Genomic DNA, 16,367 nt, shown 5'->3' with positions numbered 1-16,367 from the left:
ACTATAACAAGAAACCGCTGTATTATTGGTATACACATACTGAAATATGTTGTGTTCAAGGGAAAATTAACTTTTTTTTTCATCTGCCACACGGAGGTGTATACGTAAGGAGTTGATTCAGTTCAAGTCGTCCGAAAACTGCAACTTCGCCAAAAAACGGTAGAAAAAGTAATGGATTTGATAGCTAGTAGGTATCAGCTAAATGCGTTTGTATCTCTGTATGAGCCGCTTATACAATTCTCAGACGTGTTTTAAAAATGAGAAGGATAAGTGCTAGTTGGTTACCCAATATCCGTACTTAAGAGCAAAACTTCAAGCAAGGAATTCCCAAACATTCCTTAATAAATCAATCGATCTTTCTTTAATATTATTACTGGCGATGAGATGTTGGTTCAAAGGAAATCAAAGTCAAAACATACAAAATATATACAGAAATATCGTGTCACTTGCAATTTCTAGTTGTTGTATATTCGGGTCTTTTACGGACACTGTAACGTATGTTTACCTTATCGTTAATTGGGAGGCGAGAATGCAAGATTTGATTTGTGATTGGTCCTATCAAAGCTCTGTTATTATCCTTTTTGTATCAGGTAAGGGCATGATGATATATTCTCCTAATTAACGTAATTCTGAAATATGAGTTATCATTCCTTTCCATTTTCGAATACATTATCAATTCAAGTCAATTTATGAAAATAGATTGACTCTGGTAAATAGATACGTATTGCAATCAACTGGCAGACAATTCAGCCACCCTGCTTAGGTTATCGTAAGGTATATTTAACACACAAATTTGTTAGGATCCCATGCTTTAAATATTAGTATACATGTATAATTTTTATACTTCCTTTTTCAGAAACTAAACATTGACATTGTTATTAATGAAAATAAAATGATTATGTAAATGGAACTAACAAGCAGCATTTATTAGTTTATATGTCATATTAATGCCAAACAAATTCCCAATTTGTAACATTGTCGGAATATGATCGTTAAAAGTAAATTAAGTCAAATTTTATATACTCCATGTAAAAACTTTTTATAAAACTAAACGTACATTGTATAATGAACATATATAAAGTTTTTTAATTTGTTTACATAATTATAAGTGGTTTTATCTTTACGTGTTGGCCTTCATCGTTACTATGCCATTCAATTTCCATTTGTTGTGTGTATGTGTGTGTGTTGGTGCGTGTGTGCGTGCGTGCGTGTGTGTTGGTGCGCGCGTGTGTGTGTTGTTGTCTTTTTGTCTTTTTTACATGTAGTAGTCGTAATATAGCTGAAATAAATGATTGACATGAATGATTTCTTTTATTAAAAACCATTATAAGAGCTTTTTACATCTTTAAGTAGGTTTGCACTTTTTCAAAAACATATCCACAATACGATATGTTTGAATATTTACATAGATATGCATTTGTTCAATATAGTCGTATTCAGAAAATTGAAACATTTGTAGGCCATAACTAACTTCTAATTTTAGTATTTTTCATTGTTTGTTAAAGCAACTTGTTCAACCTTATCATAAAGGCCGAAAACACACTGCTCTGTAGGAGAAATAGTACTTAAATGATTATAATCATTTTGCCCGATTGCCTGTTGAGGCGGTGTTGCGTTTGTACAGTCATACACCGTCTTGTCTTCCTCTTTCAAATTTGAAAAGTTACGCTCACTGTCAATAGTGCCATGTATTGCTTTATTGTTTGCAGCACTCGTGTTTACGCCAGTCAAAGACAGCTCTACATAGTCATAGGATACAGGATGATTAGGTAGGTGTTCTGAGCAGTGTTTACCGTCAGCGATTTCTTGAATACTTCCAATACTTTCATATTGGCCTGAAATTATTCCGGCATCGCTATGTATGACTGAACCAGCAATGGAACTTTGACCATTATTATACGTTGGATTCTCCGTCATGTAATTGTCACCTTCTGTTTCTGTGTTTACATAATGTCTTGTCTTATCTTTTGTAACCATTGCTGATTTTCTTCTGAAATAAATAAATGAATCTTAAAATATAACTAGTACATATATTAAGTCACAAACTATACATTTGATATTTCATATTATAAATGCTTTGTTTGTTATACCTGATATTTGGTAAACATTAAATCATACCTATAAATATGATGGGATGTGATTAACTTCTAATGTAACATACAACCAAACATAGTTGATATAGATAAGATATAGATAATTGTGTTTTTTAAAACATAGAGATACTAGTATATGGCAAATTTCTGGAATTTCTAATTGAAGTAAGTATTTGTCTGAGCTAAATAATGTCCAACCTCAAGTTAATACACATTATAACAAGAACGAGTATGAAAACTAGATTGCATTTCAAGGTTCAAATTTGCAGGATATAATTAAAGAATTACAAATATTTCTGAAGATTTGCTTTGAAATTGCTGAGTTTATTAGAAATAAAGTTTGAAATCGAAACTTTATAATTTTTATATTATATTACCGATAATGTAAAATATCTTTAGTCTGTGGCATTTATACCTTAACATACCTTTTGTAGCAAACAACACTGATGACAGCAAATGCTGAACAACATACGAATGCCAATGTTGCTAATAGTGCAGGAACTGAAAATATAAGGTTATTAATATATGCTTTTAGATATATATAATTTAAGCCCCCATCCCCCAACCCAATCATTAGTATGGATGTTTGTATTGCAGAACTATCCTATGTAAACGTGTATTCATGCGTAAAAACTGCTCAAGCAGGTAGACTTTAACAGAGACGATTGCAAGATTTTTCAATATGCGGGACACATAGGCGCCATGTAAAAAAACCCTTACTGCAACGACGGCCCGTTTGTTTCAATTCAAAACATAACCGTTTAATGGCATCGCACTTTAACGTTGAATCATGACAAAATTGTTCTTTAAACAAACAGAAAACAAAACGAAATTACCGAATTAGACGTATACTTATGCACAAGAATAGCGCTTATGCACATGTTTTCGTGCATAATCATCTGCTGAAGCCTCGGACTTTAAATACGTCCACGTGCAAAGGTATAACGATAACAGGTAAATTTACCTTCATTTTTAACTATAAATACAATAAAGATATTATTTTGAGTATAAGAGTATTTTTATCTGGAACTTTTGTTTGACTAGGATGGATTTTATTAGTCTGAGGATATGGTTTGCCGATGTGTATTCTTATAAGTTCCACGCGAGCCAAGAACCAGTTAAAGATCCGGATTCACATATATCAACCCCTCTTATCATTAGCTTTAACCTACATATTCAACAATAACATGTTGTTTGTCTATGATAATGTGAAAGTCACGTTTCATTTTACATATACACAAAAAAATCAAAAGTAAACTGTAAAGGTAAACAGGTAATCAAGAATGCAATATGTAAACAGTAAATATTGTAATGTAAGCACATATACCATTCCTGTTTCTTTATTATTTGAACATAAAAAAGTGTTTAAAATACCGTTCGGTCCTTTGTGACAGTTAACACTCTCTTCGTTGAAAAATACAAGGTACGTTGACTGAATGTCAATTTATACTTCCGGGTAGCGAAAACAAATGACAATGTCAGAAAGTCATTCAAAAACATAATCCCCAGACTTAACTGTTATTGTAGTTACTTATTAGCATATGCACTTATTATAAACTAACTTGTTTGTTCGCAAATCCCATATTTATTCAAGTTGCAGACTAATCCTATTTAGAAACAATGATTCGAACTGTGACGTCATGGTGTTCATAAAATTACAGTTTTGTGAGAAACATTCAGAGACGCTAATTACTGTATGGTTTGTAGATGAAATTATAAAATGACTAAAAGTAACGTATAAGCTTGACGTATAATTACATATGAGTAACTTTTCATGCCTAAATCAATTCCACGAGAGATGTTTAAGTTGTATGGCGGATGCACACTTTTCTTCGTGGAAAACCGGGAAGCTTTTTGATTGGACGAGAATGGCAGCGTTCAACAATTGAACATTCTGATTGGCTGGTACTACCGATTTACCACTATTCGGGCTTTAACCAAAAGTATTATGGCGCGGGGCATTTAAAATAGGAACGCGCGCATAGCATAACAGCTTTTCTTTTAAAAATTCGGCCAAGAACATATAAATTAGTCACATTAATAAATTTAACGGAAATGTTTAACGGAAACTTTTGGAACATTACATTGTAAATCTTGAATACCTGTATACCACGGGGCAGGAGCAGGTTAGAAGGAACTGACCAGCAGTAATGTAAATACATTTTTGTTTATGCCTGGAATCATTTGAACACAGCAGACAAGCAATAAGACTCTACTTCAATTTTCATAACATTAATTAAATAACGTATAAATTTGTTCATATAAATTAAAGAGTTAATTTATTTATACATCGTTTCTTAAAAGTAAAATATAATACAAATAAATATCGTTGTTTAAATTCTATATTGTCGTCTGATTCGAATTTGGTCCATTCCGTCAAATCCACTCACAAGTTTTGTTTAGGAACAAACAGTTCAGATATCTTCCTAAATATATCCTGATAGCGCATACCCGTTACAATATGCACATATAAATGTCTGAATGGTGAACTTTGTAGAGTCGTCGACAGTGACTGTTAGCAAACATTAGCATGTCTTTTTTTTCACTTTACATCAGAAGAAAATGTAATTGTCATGAACAAGTAGGGTTCAATTAATTGTCTAACTATAAGACTATATAAGATGTACCCGTAATAATCACAGACACTTGTAGTGTGGAGCTTAAAACGCCTTTAAAATCCAAATAAAATGTATATTTGTCAATCGCAGCACATGTACTGATCATATATATCAAAAAAACTTAATATAAGCCGTTTTGAAAAAAAATCATATTTCAACATCTATAATAATACACACGATAAAAATATCCGCGGAACAAATCTGCACACCTACCGTCAACATCACCATGTATTTTATTCCATTTCCAATATTTTCACAGAATCCTTTGGTCCATCGACATAGAAGATATAATTCTTCACGATGATGGTCAATTCTAAACTTCAACGGTAATATAAACCACGCAACAGCCGAAATAAACATCAAGACTATCGCCGTTTAACTCCATTTACAAAATCTTTCGATAAATTCAAACGTGGCCCCAGCTTTGCCGTGCGCAAAATGCGCTGCGCTTTGAAGGTGGGAAACAGTCGGCTATGTGGTCATATGTTGGTTCCCATACTTGAAAGCGAGGCGTATTTGTACACGGCAAAGCTGGGACCACATTGTGTTGTAAAGAATGGAAATAAATATAATGCAATAAAATGATTTTTTATAAAGTAAAATGAGAAATGAGATAATTTTTAAATGTATGCGTAAAATATATATAAGAAAAATAAAGCCGTTTATCAACCTAACCGACAACAAGGAAATAACAAATTCTTAGAACAAACTTGCGAAAAATGTACAGACATCTTAACCAGCAATTACACATATAACAACATCCTTATTAACTGCATTACGCCACAATATGTGCATGTCTTTATTTTTGTTAGATATATCACTTAACTGCTCCACTATTTCTTAATTTATGTAAACAGAGTAAATTTATCAACTAATTTATTTCTTTTTAAAGTGCTGAAAAATTATTTACCTATTTAATTAAGAAGCTTAGTTATTTGATATTTCTTTGTTTAATGCACAATCTTAGAAAACAACACGTGGAGAAATGACTGTCTTGGGATCTTATTGTTTAAACTTACTTGAAATGTCTGGATTTGGTGGATGTATTGTTGACCTCTTACAAGCTATGTTGAACTTGATACTGTTGTTTGCTACAAAACAGCGATAATAGACAATTATATAACATTATAATAAGTATTTTTGAAAAGTCTCGAAAAGAAAGTCGAAAAGAATGCCTTAAAATTGGAAATCTCTCGGTTAGAAAGAAAACATGTATGAAAGCGTGAAATCGAAAACTAAGCACCTGTTTATATATATTACACTACACCCAGAGTAAGAATAAGTAAAGTAAGTCTAACACTTAAAGTAACATAAAATCAATGGCTGTATTATGTTTGGTCTTTTTGTGCATTTTGTGAGAGTAAAATTTGTATCGTAACATTTCTTAAGTGGACGAAGGATTGACGCTGACGCTGGCGAAATCCTATTTACAGTTCGGATAAGAAATGTATATTGATCGTGTTTACAGAGATGAATATGAAAACCTTTAGGTTCTAAATTGTGAAAAAGAATTGATATGATAATATTTATATCGTTAACTAATGTGTTATCTGAGTGTGGTGGCACGTTATGAGAGAAATTTAATGATAACTCATGCAGAGCCGAGTTATACATTGTTGAATTTTAAGGGTTAAAACAGAGGGATGTGATATGTGTAATATTATACCGAACCATGTTAATACAATAAAATTTAGATAAAAGTAGCATGGCTTTTCTTGTTTTAGACTTAATCTTACAATCTTACAATTTTGATTATCTTAAACCGTTTTGTCTTTAAGCGTTTGTACGATACTTAAGTTCGCTTTTCCTAAAGTTAACTAATAAACTCGGTCACGGAAACTTTGGTATATGGTAATCTTATTTCAGACTTATGTCTGGGTAATTTTGTTATTGCAGAAATATTTGAAGGTAAACATAGAACATAACGCTTTGTTAAATGATACATTTACGGTACATTTGTAATTAAAAAAGGAAATAACATTAGCTTGTATAAATGATAGATACCTACTTGAATACACACAGAGACAAGCCCCATCTCTTTGATGATTTGCACGAGTAGAAAATGAAAGCTTTTTATTATTCCTTGTAAGTGTTGTTGGTAAAGTAGCGATTGTCTTTTTGTCAATGACAATTTCGTTTAATTCAAATTTCATGCTAAATCGTTGAGTGTAATTTACTAAGTAAAGAAGTAATTTAAAAGGGTCATGTCTGCCGGTTGAAATATCACATTCACATGATGTTTGTTGGAAATCTGGAACACGTGCTGTATCAATAAGAATGTAATTTGACGGTCCAACTTTATGATCTGTGCAAATATTTACAACTGTAAATATCCAAAGAAAAAGATGTTATTATGATTCATTTAATGATTTATATTAAATTTACAAAAACTAGTTTATCTAAGTGGAGATATCAGTAATTACAATGACCTGTTTCTAGATATTTTTACAAATATGTCTATGCTTCGAGAGTATAAACATCACTCTGCGCCACCGTTGTAATAGTACATCTGTGCTCCCAAACGATCTTTGATCAGTTTCCATGAAGCCACTAGTAGTTCCAGGTTTAAAATAAATAACATTCAATCTGGTTTGACATACTTAAATAAATGTATATTCATTTCACCTAAATCAATTAAAGGAGAAAAATATTTCGCTGTAGATCCTAAACTATAACGGTATAAAAATAACGGTTTACTTCCATTTACATCCTAGACTACTCTGAACCTGACCTAATTTATATAGCGTTTTACTTCCATTTACATCCTAGACTACACTTATCCTGAACTAATTTATATAGCGTTTTACTTCCATTTACATCCTAGACTACACTTATCCTTAACTTATTTATTGGGCGTTTACATCCTAGACTACTCTGAACCTGAACTAATTTATATAGCGTTTTACTTCCATTTACATCCTAGACTATTCTTATCCAAAACTAAGTTATATAGCATTTTTTCTTCCATTTACAGCTTAGACTATTCTAATCTTGACCAAACTATATAACGTTTTACTTCCATTTAAATCCTAGACTACTCTTAACCTGAGCTATTTTATATAGCGTTTTACTTCCATTTACATCCTAGACTATTCTAATCCAAAACTAAGTTATATAGCGTTTTTCTTCCATTTACATCTTAGACTTTTCTAATCTACACGAATCAATATAGCGTTTTATTCCATTTACATCTTAGTCTATTCTAATATTGTTTAAACTATAAAGCATTTTACTTCCATTTACATCTCAGACTATTCTTATCCCAGATTAATTTATATACCTTTTAACTACCATTTACAAGTTATTGAAATCTGTGGCTACATCCTTAATCATTGAAATCTTTAGTCTAATGCAATGAAAGTTTAATCAATTTTAAACCATGGACAATACTTTTTCAAATGTAAGCCAACTCAATTTAAATCAAAGTTTGATATCCTTTACATTGTCGACGTTATTCCTTATACTTATGAAAGGAGCGTTTAAGTTTCTTTCGCATGGACTTCAATTGGCTTCTTATTCAATTCAAAACGTTTGCATTTTATGTCCATAGAAGTGAAAGATATACATATTTTGAATTCTTGAATCGTTACTTAACTATACATACTGGGTTGACGTCTGTTTCCACAAAATGACCGACAGTAAATGCCTGAAAAAAGTAATAACACGATGTCTCAGAATCTTATCAGCATAATGTATTGAATCCGATTAGCACAATTACATTCTACCACATTCAAGTACGAGAAATATGTTTGAATACAATTCGTTAATCTCTTTTACTAGAAGTATTTATCAAACATGTTTGCATTACATAAACCTGCAATATAAATAACTCACTTGTGATTAAATTAAGCAAGGTCTGGGCTGAAATAGATCGCCCTTTACAGTTTACATTTTATGGTTGAAAACAGTTGTCAAATTTTAGCTTTGTAAATGACACATAAATATTTATATAATATGCTAGTACATTTAACAAAATGGAACAATATGCATTACATGTCCTTGAAGGATTCAGTTTAAAATATAATAGATAAACGGTGTGTAAACATACCTCCGTGAAACCAAAAAAGTGTGCATATGAGATAGTAAATTCCCATTCTGTCATTTATGCAGTAATAACATGAAATTTTGAGTTTTCATATACGTATTATAATAATTTAAGAGGAAGACCATTTCCCGTTGCACTCAAATTGTTAACAGGAAATACAACTTCATACTTTTAATTGTCAATTTAACCGAAAATTTATTCGGTCATTTGGTTACGTGAATGTGATATTATCACAAATCTAACGTATTTAAAGAAGATCTATTGTTGCAATTGAAAAGAACAAAATATCGACACAATTTTCACACAGTACGATTGTAACTTTGATATTAATTAGATAATCGTGACATTTATATTATCTATACACACAGTTGACTAGATAAAATAATTTTATAATAATAATTTGGTTTTCCTGATAAAAGGAACTGTACTGTTGAATAAATTCGTTATAGAATATTTTGACATGTTAAATGACATACATGTATTTAAAAGTTATTTAATAAAAAAAGAGATAAAAATGAAATAATAATATCATTACTAATTAATGTAGTTTATAAGGAATTTTAATCAAGGCATCCAAGATAATACAAAAATATGTTATTTTCAATAAGATCATAAAAACACGACAATAAGAAAAATATTTCAAGTGATTGAAGAGATCATAATATTCGGTGTATGTAACCCATTAATGAAGACAGACATGATATTCTTTTTTAACAAAAAATGATGAAAATACCTGAAATTACCAAAAAATCGCGTTTTCCATGTTAATATGTGGTCTTACACCTAATTTTGGTGAAAAATTCTTGTTTTGTAACATTTTTTTTTTCATTTTTTTAGTTAAAGTATATTGTCTATGGATAATCTTATATGCTTTTTCTAATTTATTATAAATTAGCAGTTAATACACCATAAGTCCTGGAACGTATTTTTTATCTAAATGGAGAAGACAGCCATCTTCGATTTTGAAACATTTACAGACAATAATAACAACAACAACTTTTATTTGTACATAGAGGCCTCCGGTCCAAAATACAGCGAAACTGATATAGTATTATACATTTGAAGTTGTGTCATGTTATTATACATTTCATGTTTCATATTGGCATGTACAATGAACAATCGATTTTATTTTATCATCATCAGAACAATTCATTTAATTACAAAAATCTAAATATCCATATCTACCGTTATACCAGCTTAGTAAATATTGGCGTCGTCCATGTCTGTTTTTATTACATTTAAAGTATACATGAAATTCACCTTCAGTACTTCGTATATTAAAGTTAACATAACAATACTGACAATAACGTTCTCTTTTTTTTCTTTTTTTTTTTTTGGAATACCAATATAGACTTGTTACTTGAACAACGAAATTTAGCAAATGCTTTTCTAACATATAAAACGGTAGATTAATAGACAAATATCTCAGATTTGAATTGTTTATACGTATAACATAGCGTGGAATCAGTAATCATTTGATATCACTTTTGTGTTTTACAATCTACAAGTCTTCGTTTAAAATAACACAAAATACATTAAAACGACCGGCAAATCGTCGCTCTACTTCAGGAGTGTGATGCACGGAAAAACGAGTGTACGGCACTACCGAAATAGAGCGAAAGGCCGATTTTAACGGCTAATTGTAAAAGACGAGAACAAAGATCAACAAGGCAAGGCAACGTTCATAGCCTAAAATATCTACCTGTAATAAGAACTTCGTTCAACATAAATCACTCTTGCTGGATTTCTTTAATTTGTATATCGATATTTTCTCGAAAGGGAAAGAGGTGGAGCGAAGGGTCAAATGTTGAGAGCAAAGATTCAGTTGGCGTATAAGGAGAAGCTTAGTCTATGAATCTCTATAAATAAAAGCTTTAAAAGTTGAAATAGGCGTACTAAATTGTGAAGCCGAAGAAATACAATACTTTATGTCTACAAAAACAAGATTTATTTACGAGCGTATTATACTAGTAGATACTTTTTGTCCGTACATCGCATGCCGTTCTTTTCTTACGTTTGTTTTATAGCAACGGACCAAGTCGTGAAAAAGTCTATACGCGCGACTACGATATGTAAAGATAGATTACCTATATAATATATTTTATATTTAATCAAATTATAATATAATTGATATTGTCCTTCTATTGAGAAGGCACCATTTTGCACTTAAGGTATTAGGACCCTAATGGGCACTGTCAGGAACTAAAAAAATGACATCATAGGTCAGATGTATACCTTAAAGTACACCTGTATGCAAAATTTAAACAAAGTTTACCGTATGGAAATCAAGTTATGGCCAATTTTCTGAACTCAAGCTAGGATTTTATGAGGGCTCTTTTTTAGAAATGAGGAACCTTTAAATAATCTGCAATAACATTCTAATGAAAAATGTTTTCCAATTAATTTTTGGTAAGAAACAAATAGTACCATTCAGCTAACAATCCACATAAGCAAAATTATGGTTTCTACTAAAAATTTATGAAATCTGTATAAAAATGTTACCCTACCCCACCAATTTTTACCACGTGTCTGACCATTTTTCTACTTAGGGAGCCTAATTCAAAAAATTCTTAAATTTACCCAAATGAGTGCCTATTTTCAAAGTTTCCCTAGATTTAGCATAATTTAGCCAATAAATACCTATATAAATTAAAAAATCAAAATTAAACACTTTTTTCTTTCCAAATGGGATATGAGAGATACATAAATAATGTTTAAAGAAAAAAAGAAAGAAAAAAAAGTTGACCCTTCTGGGGATTGAACCCATGGCCATCATTTTCAATGTAGTTAACAGTAGTTCTAGCCTATTTGAATACTCTTCAAAGCGGAGGTAATGCATAAGGGTGCTTATACCTTAAATAAGTTTAGCTGAAGTTCAGATTATACCTGGCACCAATTTGGTCTAAGATTGTATATTACTCAAAATATGGTGATCATTGTGTCATGTTAAGTTGATAATATATCAGTACTGCTTCGTAGTGACTGATATATCTATATATATTGATAAGAAACAGTATAGAACCTACGATTAACCCCTGTAGTACACCTGACACCAGGCACGCTTTCAGATTTTTATATTTTTCCATTTACAATTTGCTCTGTGTTAAAAAGGTACGACTGGAAAAATTGTACAGATTTTTAAAAGATTCATAAAGATTTAGTTAATGAATCAGTTAATTGCGAACAAATTGATCATAGGTTTTGGTAATCTTAAAGCACAGCATTTATATTTTCCTAATATTCGTTAGCAAGTAATCTATTAGGTATTGACAAAAACTGTAATCCAGATTTGTGATTATAAATGACATTGGTTTTTTGAAGGTTATTACCATACGGCTTTCGAATATTCTTGGAATGTTTGGAACAGTTAATATCGGCCGATAATTATTTGCGCTTGACTACTCTCCCCCTTTGTGTTATGGTTTAACACATGCTAGTTTCAGTTTATCGGGTAATATTTCTACAGTCAGACTATTTATTGTTTTTGTCATTTCTTACATGGTTTAAACATATAAAGATCATCCATGCCAGAAGATTTATTTTAATAAGTTTACAACATGTACATGGCCTTCAAATATAACAGAATAAATGTTGAAAGTGATCAGTAAAGACGGTTGCTTCTTATACTCACTTGATGAGCGTGTGGATGGCTGAATGCCTTAGAAGAGTTAATTATGAAGCATCAAGTGATGATAATTTACTTACGTGCCAATTTCTCATAGTATTAGCCAAAGAAATGATTTTTGAGTCGAAGAGTCGAAAGAAGATTACTTTACTGCGGTCAATTAGCACCTAAACGTTCAGTAACAAGTGACAATAAGGAAGTAGATTAGCCTTGGGGGTGCTGCCGTTCAAACCATTTAAGTGAAATAGGAGCTTACGCACCCTTGTTCCCTTCCTCCAATTCGTCCGTGCCTACTATGTAGAGACACTTATCTCGGCTTCATTCAGGTAGGTAGCTAATTTGTAGATTGCGATGGTAGCTAACCCGGGCGCGCCAACAGCACCTGACAGGGAAAGTTTGGCCAATAGAACCTGTCCTGTATGTACAAAAACGGCACTCGGACCTTAACAAGTCAACACGTCTTTTTTAAAATTCAGCCAAGCCCCTAATCTTCTGTCGACCCCATGTGGCTTCTCAGCAAAGCGCAAGTATTGAGGTAAATAAATTATATGTATGTATTCTAGACATTGTGATGGTTCATCCGCCCTTTGTACCCGGACAATATTCATGTCACTAAAAGTTATAAACCCAATTCATGTTCAATGCAGTTATTCACTGGATGTCTCTAAATTAGTAAATATAGAAACCTAAGTCGATTTAGCATGTTTACTATTTTAGTGCACGGGAAGCGAATGCGACCATAATGAGTCATTGAGAAATATAAGATGCTGCCAAAATAAAAATTCATATATGTCGGACAGGCTTGACTGACTGATAAGGATTTTCAAAAGAGTAGTACCTGACACAAGTATTCGGTAAGCATAGCTGATATGAAAGAGTATTTTTCCAAATTTTCACCGACCAATTTTGAATGAAATTGTGGCCAAATAATTGTGGTTCCTTTTTATTGATGTTGTATATTTATGAAAAAACCTCAAAGATTACAATATAAGGTAAAGTAAGATTATTGAAATGATACAGAACAAATTATTTTATTTTGTTTTGCCTTTTTCAAATCATTCAATACAGATAAATTAGGTCACCTCACATGACTGTATTTGATAAGTTTGGGGCCAAGTATCGTTCTATATTTTAAACAATGTCTCATTTGGGGTTATGAAGAAAGAAGAATGTGTATTTTAATGACATTAGCTGCTCTAAATGTTTGTGAAGTTGGCTCAAATGGGACATGCAGGAATTTATTTACCTTGGTCATTAGGCATACTAAAGGGCCTTAAAGTGTCCAACCTCATATCGTCCGCAAGCTTCTTCTTTCAAAATTAAGATTAAACTTTATCATATAAAAAACATGTCATTTTGATTTAGAGATGTTTTATTCCATAGAGTATATTACTAATTCAAATGTAAAGCAAGTGATAAAATGGACCGACAGTATTACAAATGTATGCTAAACAAGATTAGTTTTTCAAAAATCTAGAAGCGACTCGTTTTGTTATTTCTATTTCCTGCAGTTTGTTTAAATGTCAAATTGACAGTTCTTTCAGTTTAGCAACAACCTGGATAATGATGGAATTAATAAAGAGTGATATTTCATTCATAACAAGGCAGCAATTGGCCCCAAAACGATCACCTGAAGACTATATAGATATATATTATCAAGATGCATCCGCATTATCGTACCTATGTGTATCGGGGATTGGTCGCAAAAAAATGTTATAAATCCTTCTTTATTTCATATAAGCTACTGCAGTTTTGCCGTCAATTCTCGATATGCCCTTTCACTTTATGGCCCGTTTTTTGTGTGTGTTTTTTCAGGTCCCGGTGACCTTGACTTTTTGACCTGAAAATGTGTATGGTAGGTAGAACTCATCAAGGTGTCTCCACATATGAAGGTTAATTGTTATATGTTAATTAGTATTGGAATGAGTGACAATAAACACAAGCCCTTTACAAGTCTTTATAAATAAAGTTCCCTCTTGGGTTGGGCGAATGTTAACTAATGGGTCATGATTTACATTTGTTTTGTTTAAGTTCACAAGGTAATGCTACATATCCAATATATAAGCTCAAGACATTGAATTTTCATACATTAAGACGTTAAGATATTTTTATGTAGATTATGACCCCATCCATTTGGAGCGTGAAATATTTAAGGGATATGATTAAGATGCATGTACATTTTGAAGTCGTCCACAAGGCAATAAACACATGCCAAATGTTTGGGAAAGTAAGGCTTATTTGTGTGTTTCATAAATGAGTCCAGTTGTCGCCTTAATCTAAATATGCAACAAACCAGAACCATTAAAACAACTTTGAAAGGGGACCACCGAAGGATCATTCGTTTGGTTAGAGGAGATGTTGTTTAACGAGAAATAAGACAACATTGTACAGATAATTGTATGAAGAGAGATCTTAAATAATCATACCAAGTTTGAAATTGGTAAATGAAAATAAACCCAAACTATCTAAACATTTAGTGGTATGTTCCTTAACTTGAACTCAACTTGTATTAAATACATAAGTGTACGTTTTGAATCCTTAAAGGTTATCATTTGGAAACCATGTCGTTGATATTTAACAGATTATAACATCTATAAAAATATTAAGTGGTTTGAATCCAAATTGAAATTCAACCTGTATTTCATTTGTTTCAGTCGTGTTCTATTTTTAATCAAGTGACTTCTTAAGAAAACTCATGTGCAAACTTTTTCTTTGCAAAGTTAAAGATGAAAAGGAGCAGAAACTATGTACATCATTTAGTGGTCTGAACTCATATTCAAACTCCGCCTGTATTTAAACATAATACATTTGTTACCAAAATAATTTCAATCCATTGACTATATGAAGAGTAATCAAGTGAAAGCAACATTTTTTTTTTTTTTTTTTGCTTAATTGAAATTGAAAATGTAGAAATTACGTGGCGTTAATGCATATTTGATATTAACCTGTATTTAATGATGTTTCAATAAAATACCGATAATAATTTCAATGATTTGACTCCTTTTAGAAATGTCATCTATAAACCTTATTTTGTGCAAAATTGAAGATGAAAAGGGGACATAACTTTGTAAAAAATTAGTGGTCTGATCCAAAATTTGAAATTGACTTGTGTTTTATATAACATCTTTTATTAAAAACAATAACAATTCAATGATTACTTTAGGAGTTATCATTTGCAATTATTTTTCTTGAAAATTTGAAGATTAAACGGTGCATAACTCTGTAAATATTTAGAAGTCAGAACCCAATTTCGAACATGACCTGTATTTTTATGTAACATATGTGTAACAAAAAATATAACAATCTGTTGACTCATTCAAAAGTTATCGTCTGGAAACCATTTTTATCAAAATGTGAAGATTAAAAGGGGCGCAACTCTGTTAAAATATAATAATTATATCTTAGCTCGTAAAGCAGTACTTACTGCTCTTTAAAGATGGCGTTTAGATTGAAGTTTTTTAGCCGCTGTGTAAGATAAAATTTTATTAGCCAAAAAAATTTTTGAGTCCAGCTTAGACAGGTGAATCAAATATAAAGCTTGAAGCCAAGCTTGGGTTAAATTTGAATGGATTTTGAGTTTTGTTTGTTTTCTATTGTTTCCTCAGTAAAATCCTAACGTAATACCGGCTCGACGTGGCGAGCAGGCACCAATAAGTTTCTCAACGAAGATCTCAGTCCTTTTGTTAAAACCTGCCAGTAAGTCTATTTGGGAATTGTTTTCACTTTTATAACTGCTAAGTATACTGATTATGCTATTATAATTGCTAAGTATATGAAGTGTGCTGCTACTATTATGATTTATTTTTGTTCTAATCCAGTTTTTACCACTTAAAAAATCTAGACAATTGCTCTGCTTGACCTTCAACGACTACCAAGAACCAGAAGCAGGGTATCGAAAGTCTTTTTTTCTGTTGAAATAGTAAACGTCCGCCCGTTTGAAAACAGTTTCCAAAGGATGTAAAATAGAAAAAATTATCAAACAATCT

General features: G+C 31.5%; 1 protein-coding gene across 2 annotated transcripts; it reads right to left on the bottom strand.

Annotated features, from left to right (window-relative positions):
* Positions 1–86: 86 nt before the first annotated feature.
* Positions 87–8,887, bottom strand: LOC132743634 (uncharacterized). 2 transcript variants are annotated; one of them, XM_060732178.1, is made up of 6 exons: positions 8,760–8,887; positions 8,307–8,357; positions 6,720–7,034; positions 5,731–5,802; positions 2,519–2,594; positions 87–1,990 (listed from the first exon to the last, which is right to left on the bottom strand). In XM_060732178.1, exons 1-6 carry the CDS (start codon positions 8,803–8,805, stop codon positions 1,480–1,482), a joined length of 1,071 nt encoding a protein of 356 aa, XP_060588161.1. In that variant the 5' UTR covers positions 8,806–8,887; the 3' UTR covers positions 87–1,479. The 2 variants fall into 2 exon arrangements, with proteins under 2 accessions (XP_060588161.1, XP_060588163.1); XM_060732180.1 differs by having other exon boundaries at positions 90–1,990; positions 8,316–8,357.
* Positions 8,888–16,367: the final 7,480 nt, after the last annotated feature.

The sequence above is a fragment of the Ruditapes philippinarum genome, unplaced genomic scaffold (assembly GCF_026571515.1).
Source record: "Ruditapes philippinarum isolate M1 unplaced genomic scaffold, ASM2657151v2 ctg652_1_1_1_1, whole genome shotgun sequence".
Taxonomy (NCBI): Eukaryota; Metazoa; Mollusca; class Bivalvia; order Venerida; family Veneridae; genus Ruditapes; species Ruditapes philippinarum.
This window is presented reverse-complemented; position numbering and strand designations above follow the sequence as displayed.

Excerpts from the sequence above, each read along its gene's own strand:
- LOC132743634 (XM_060732178.1), bottom strand. The coding sequence starts at position 8,805 with ATGGGAATTTACTATCTCATATGCACACTTTTTTGGTTTCACGGAG. Across the intron at positions 7,035-8,306 it reads ACGTCAACCCAGTATGTATA|TTGTAAATATTTGCACAGAT; the intron begins GTTAAGTAACGA and ends GGATATTTACAG. Across the intron at positions 2,595-5,730 it reads ACCAAATCCAGACATTTCAA|TTCCTGCACTATTAGCAACA; the intron begins GTAAGTTTAAAC and ends TTATATTTTCAG.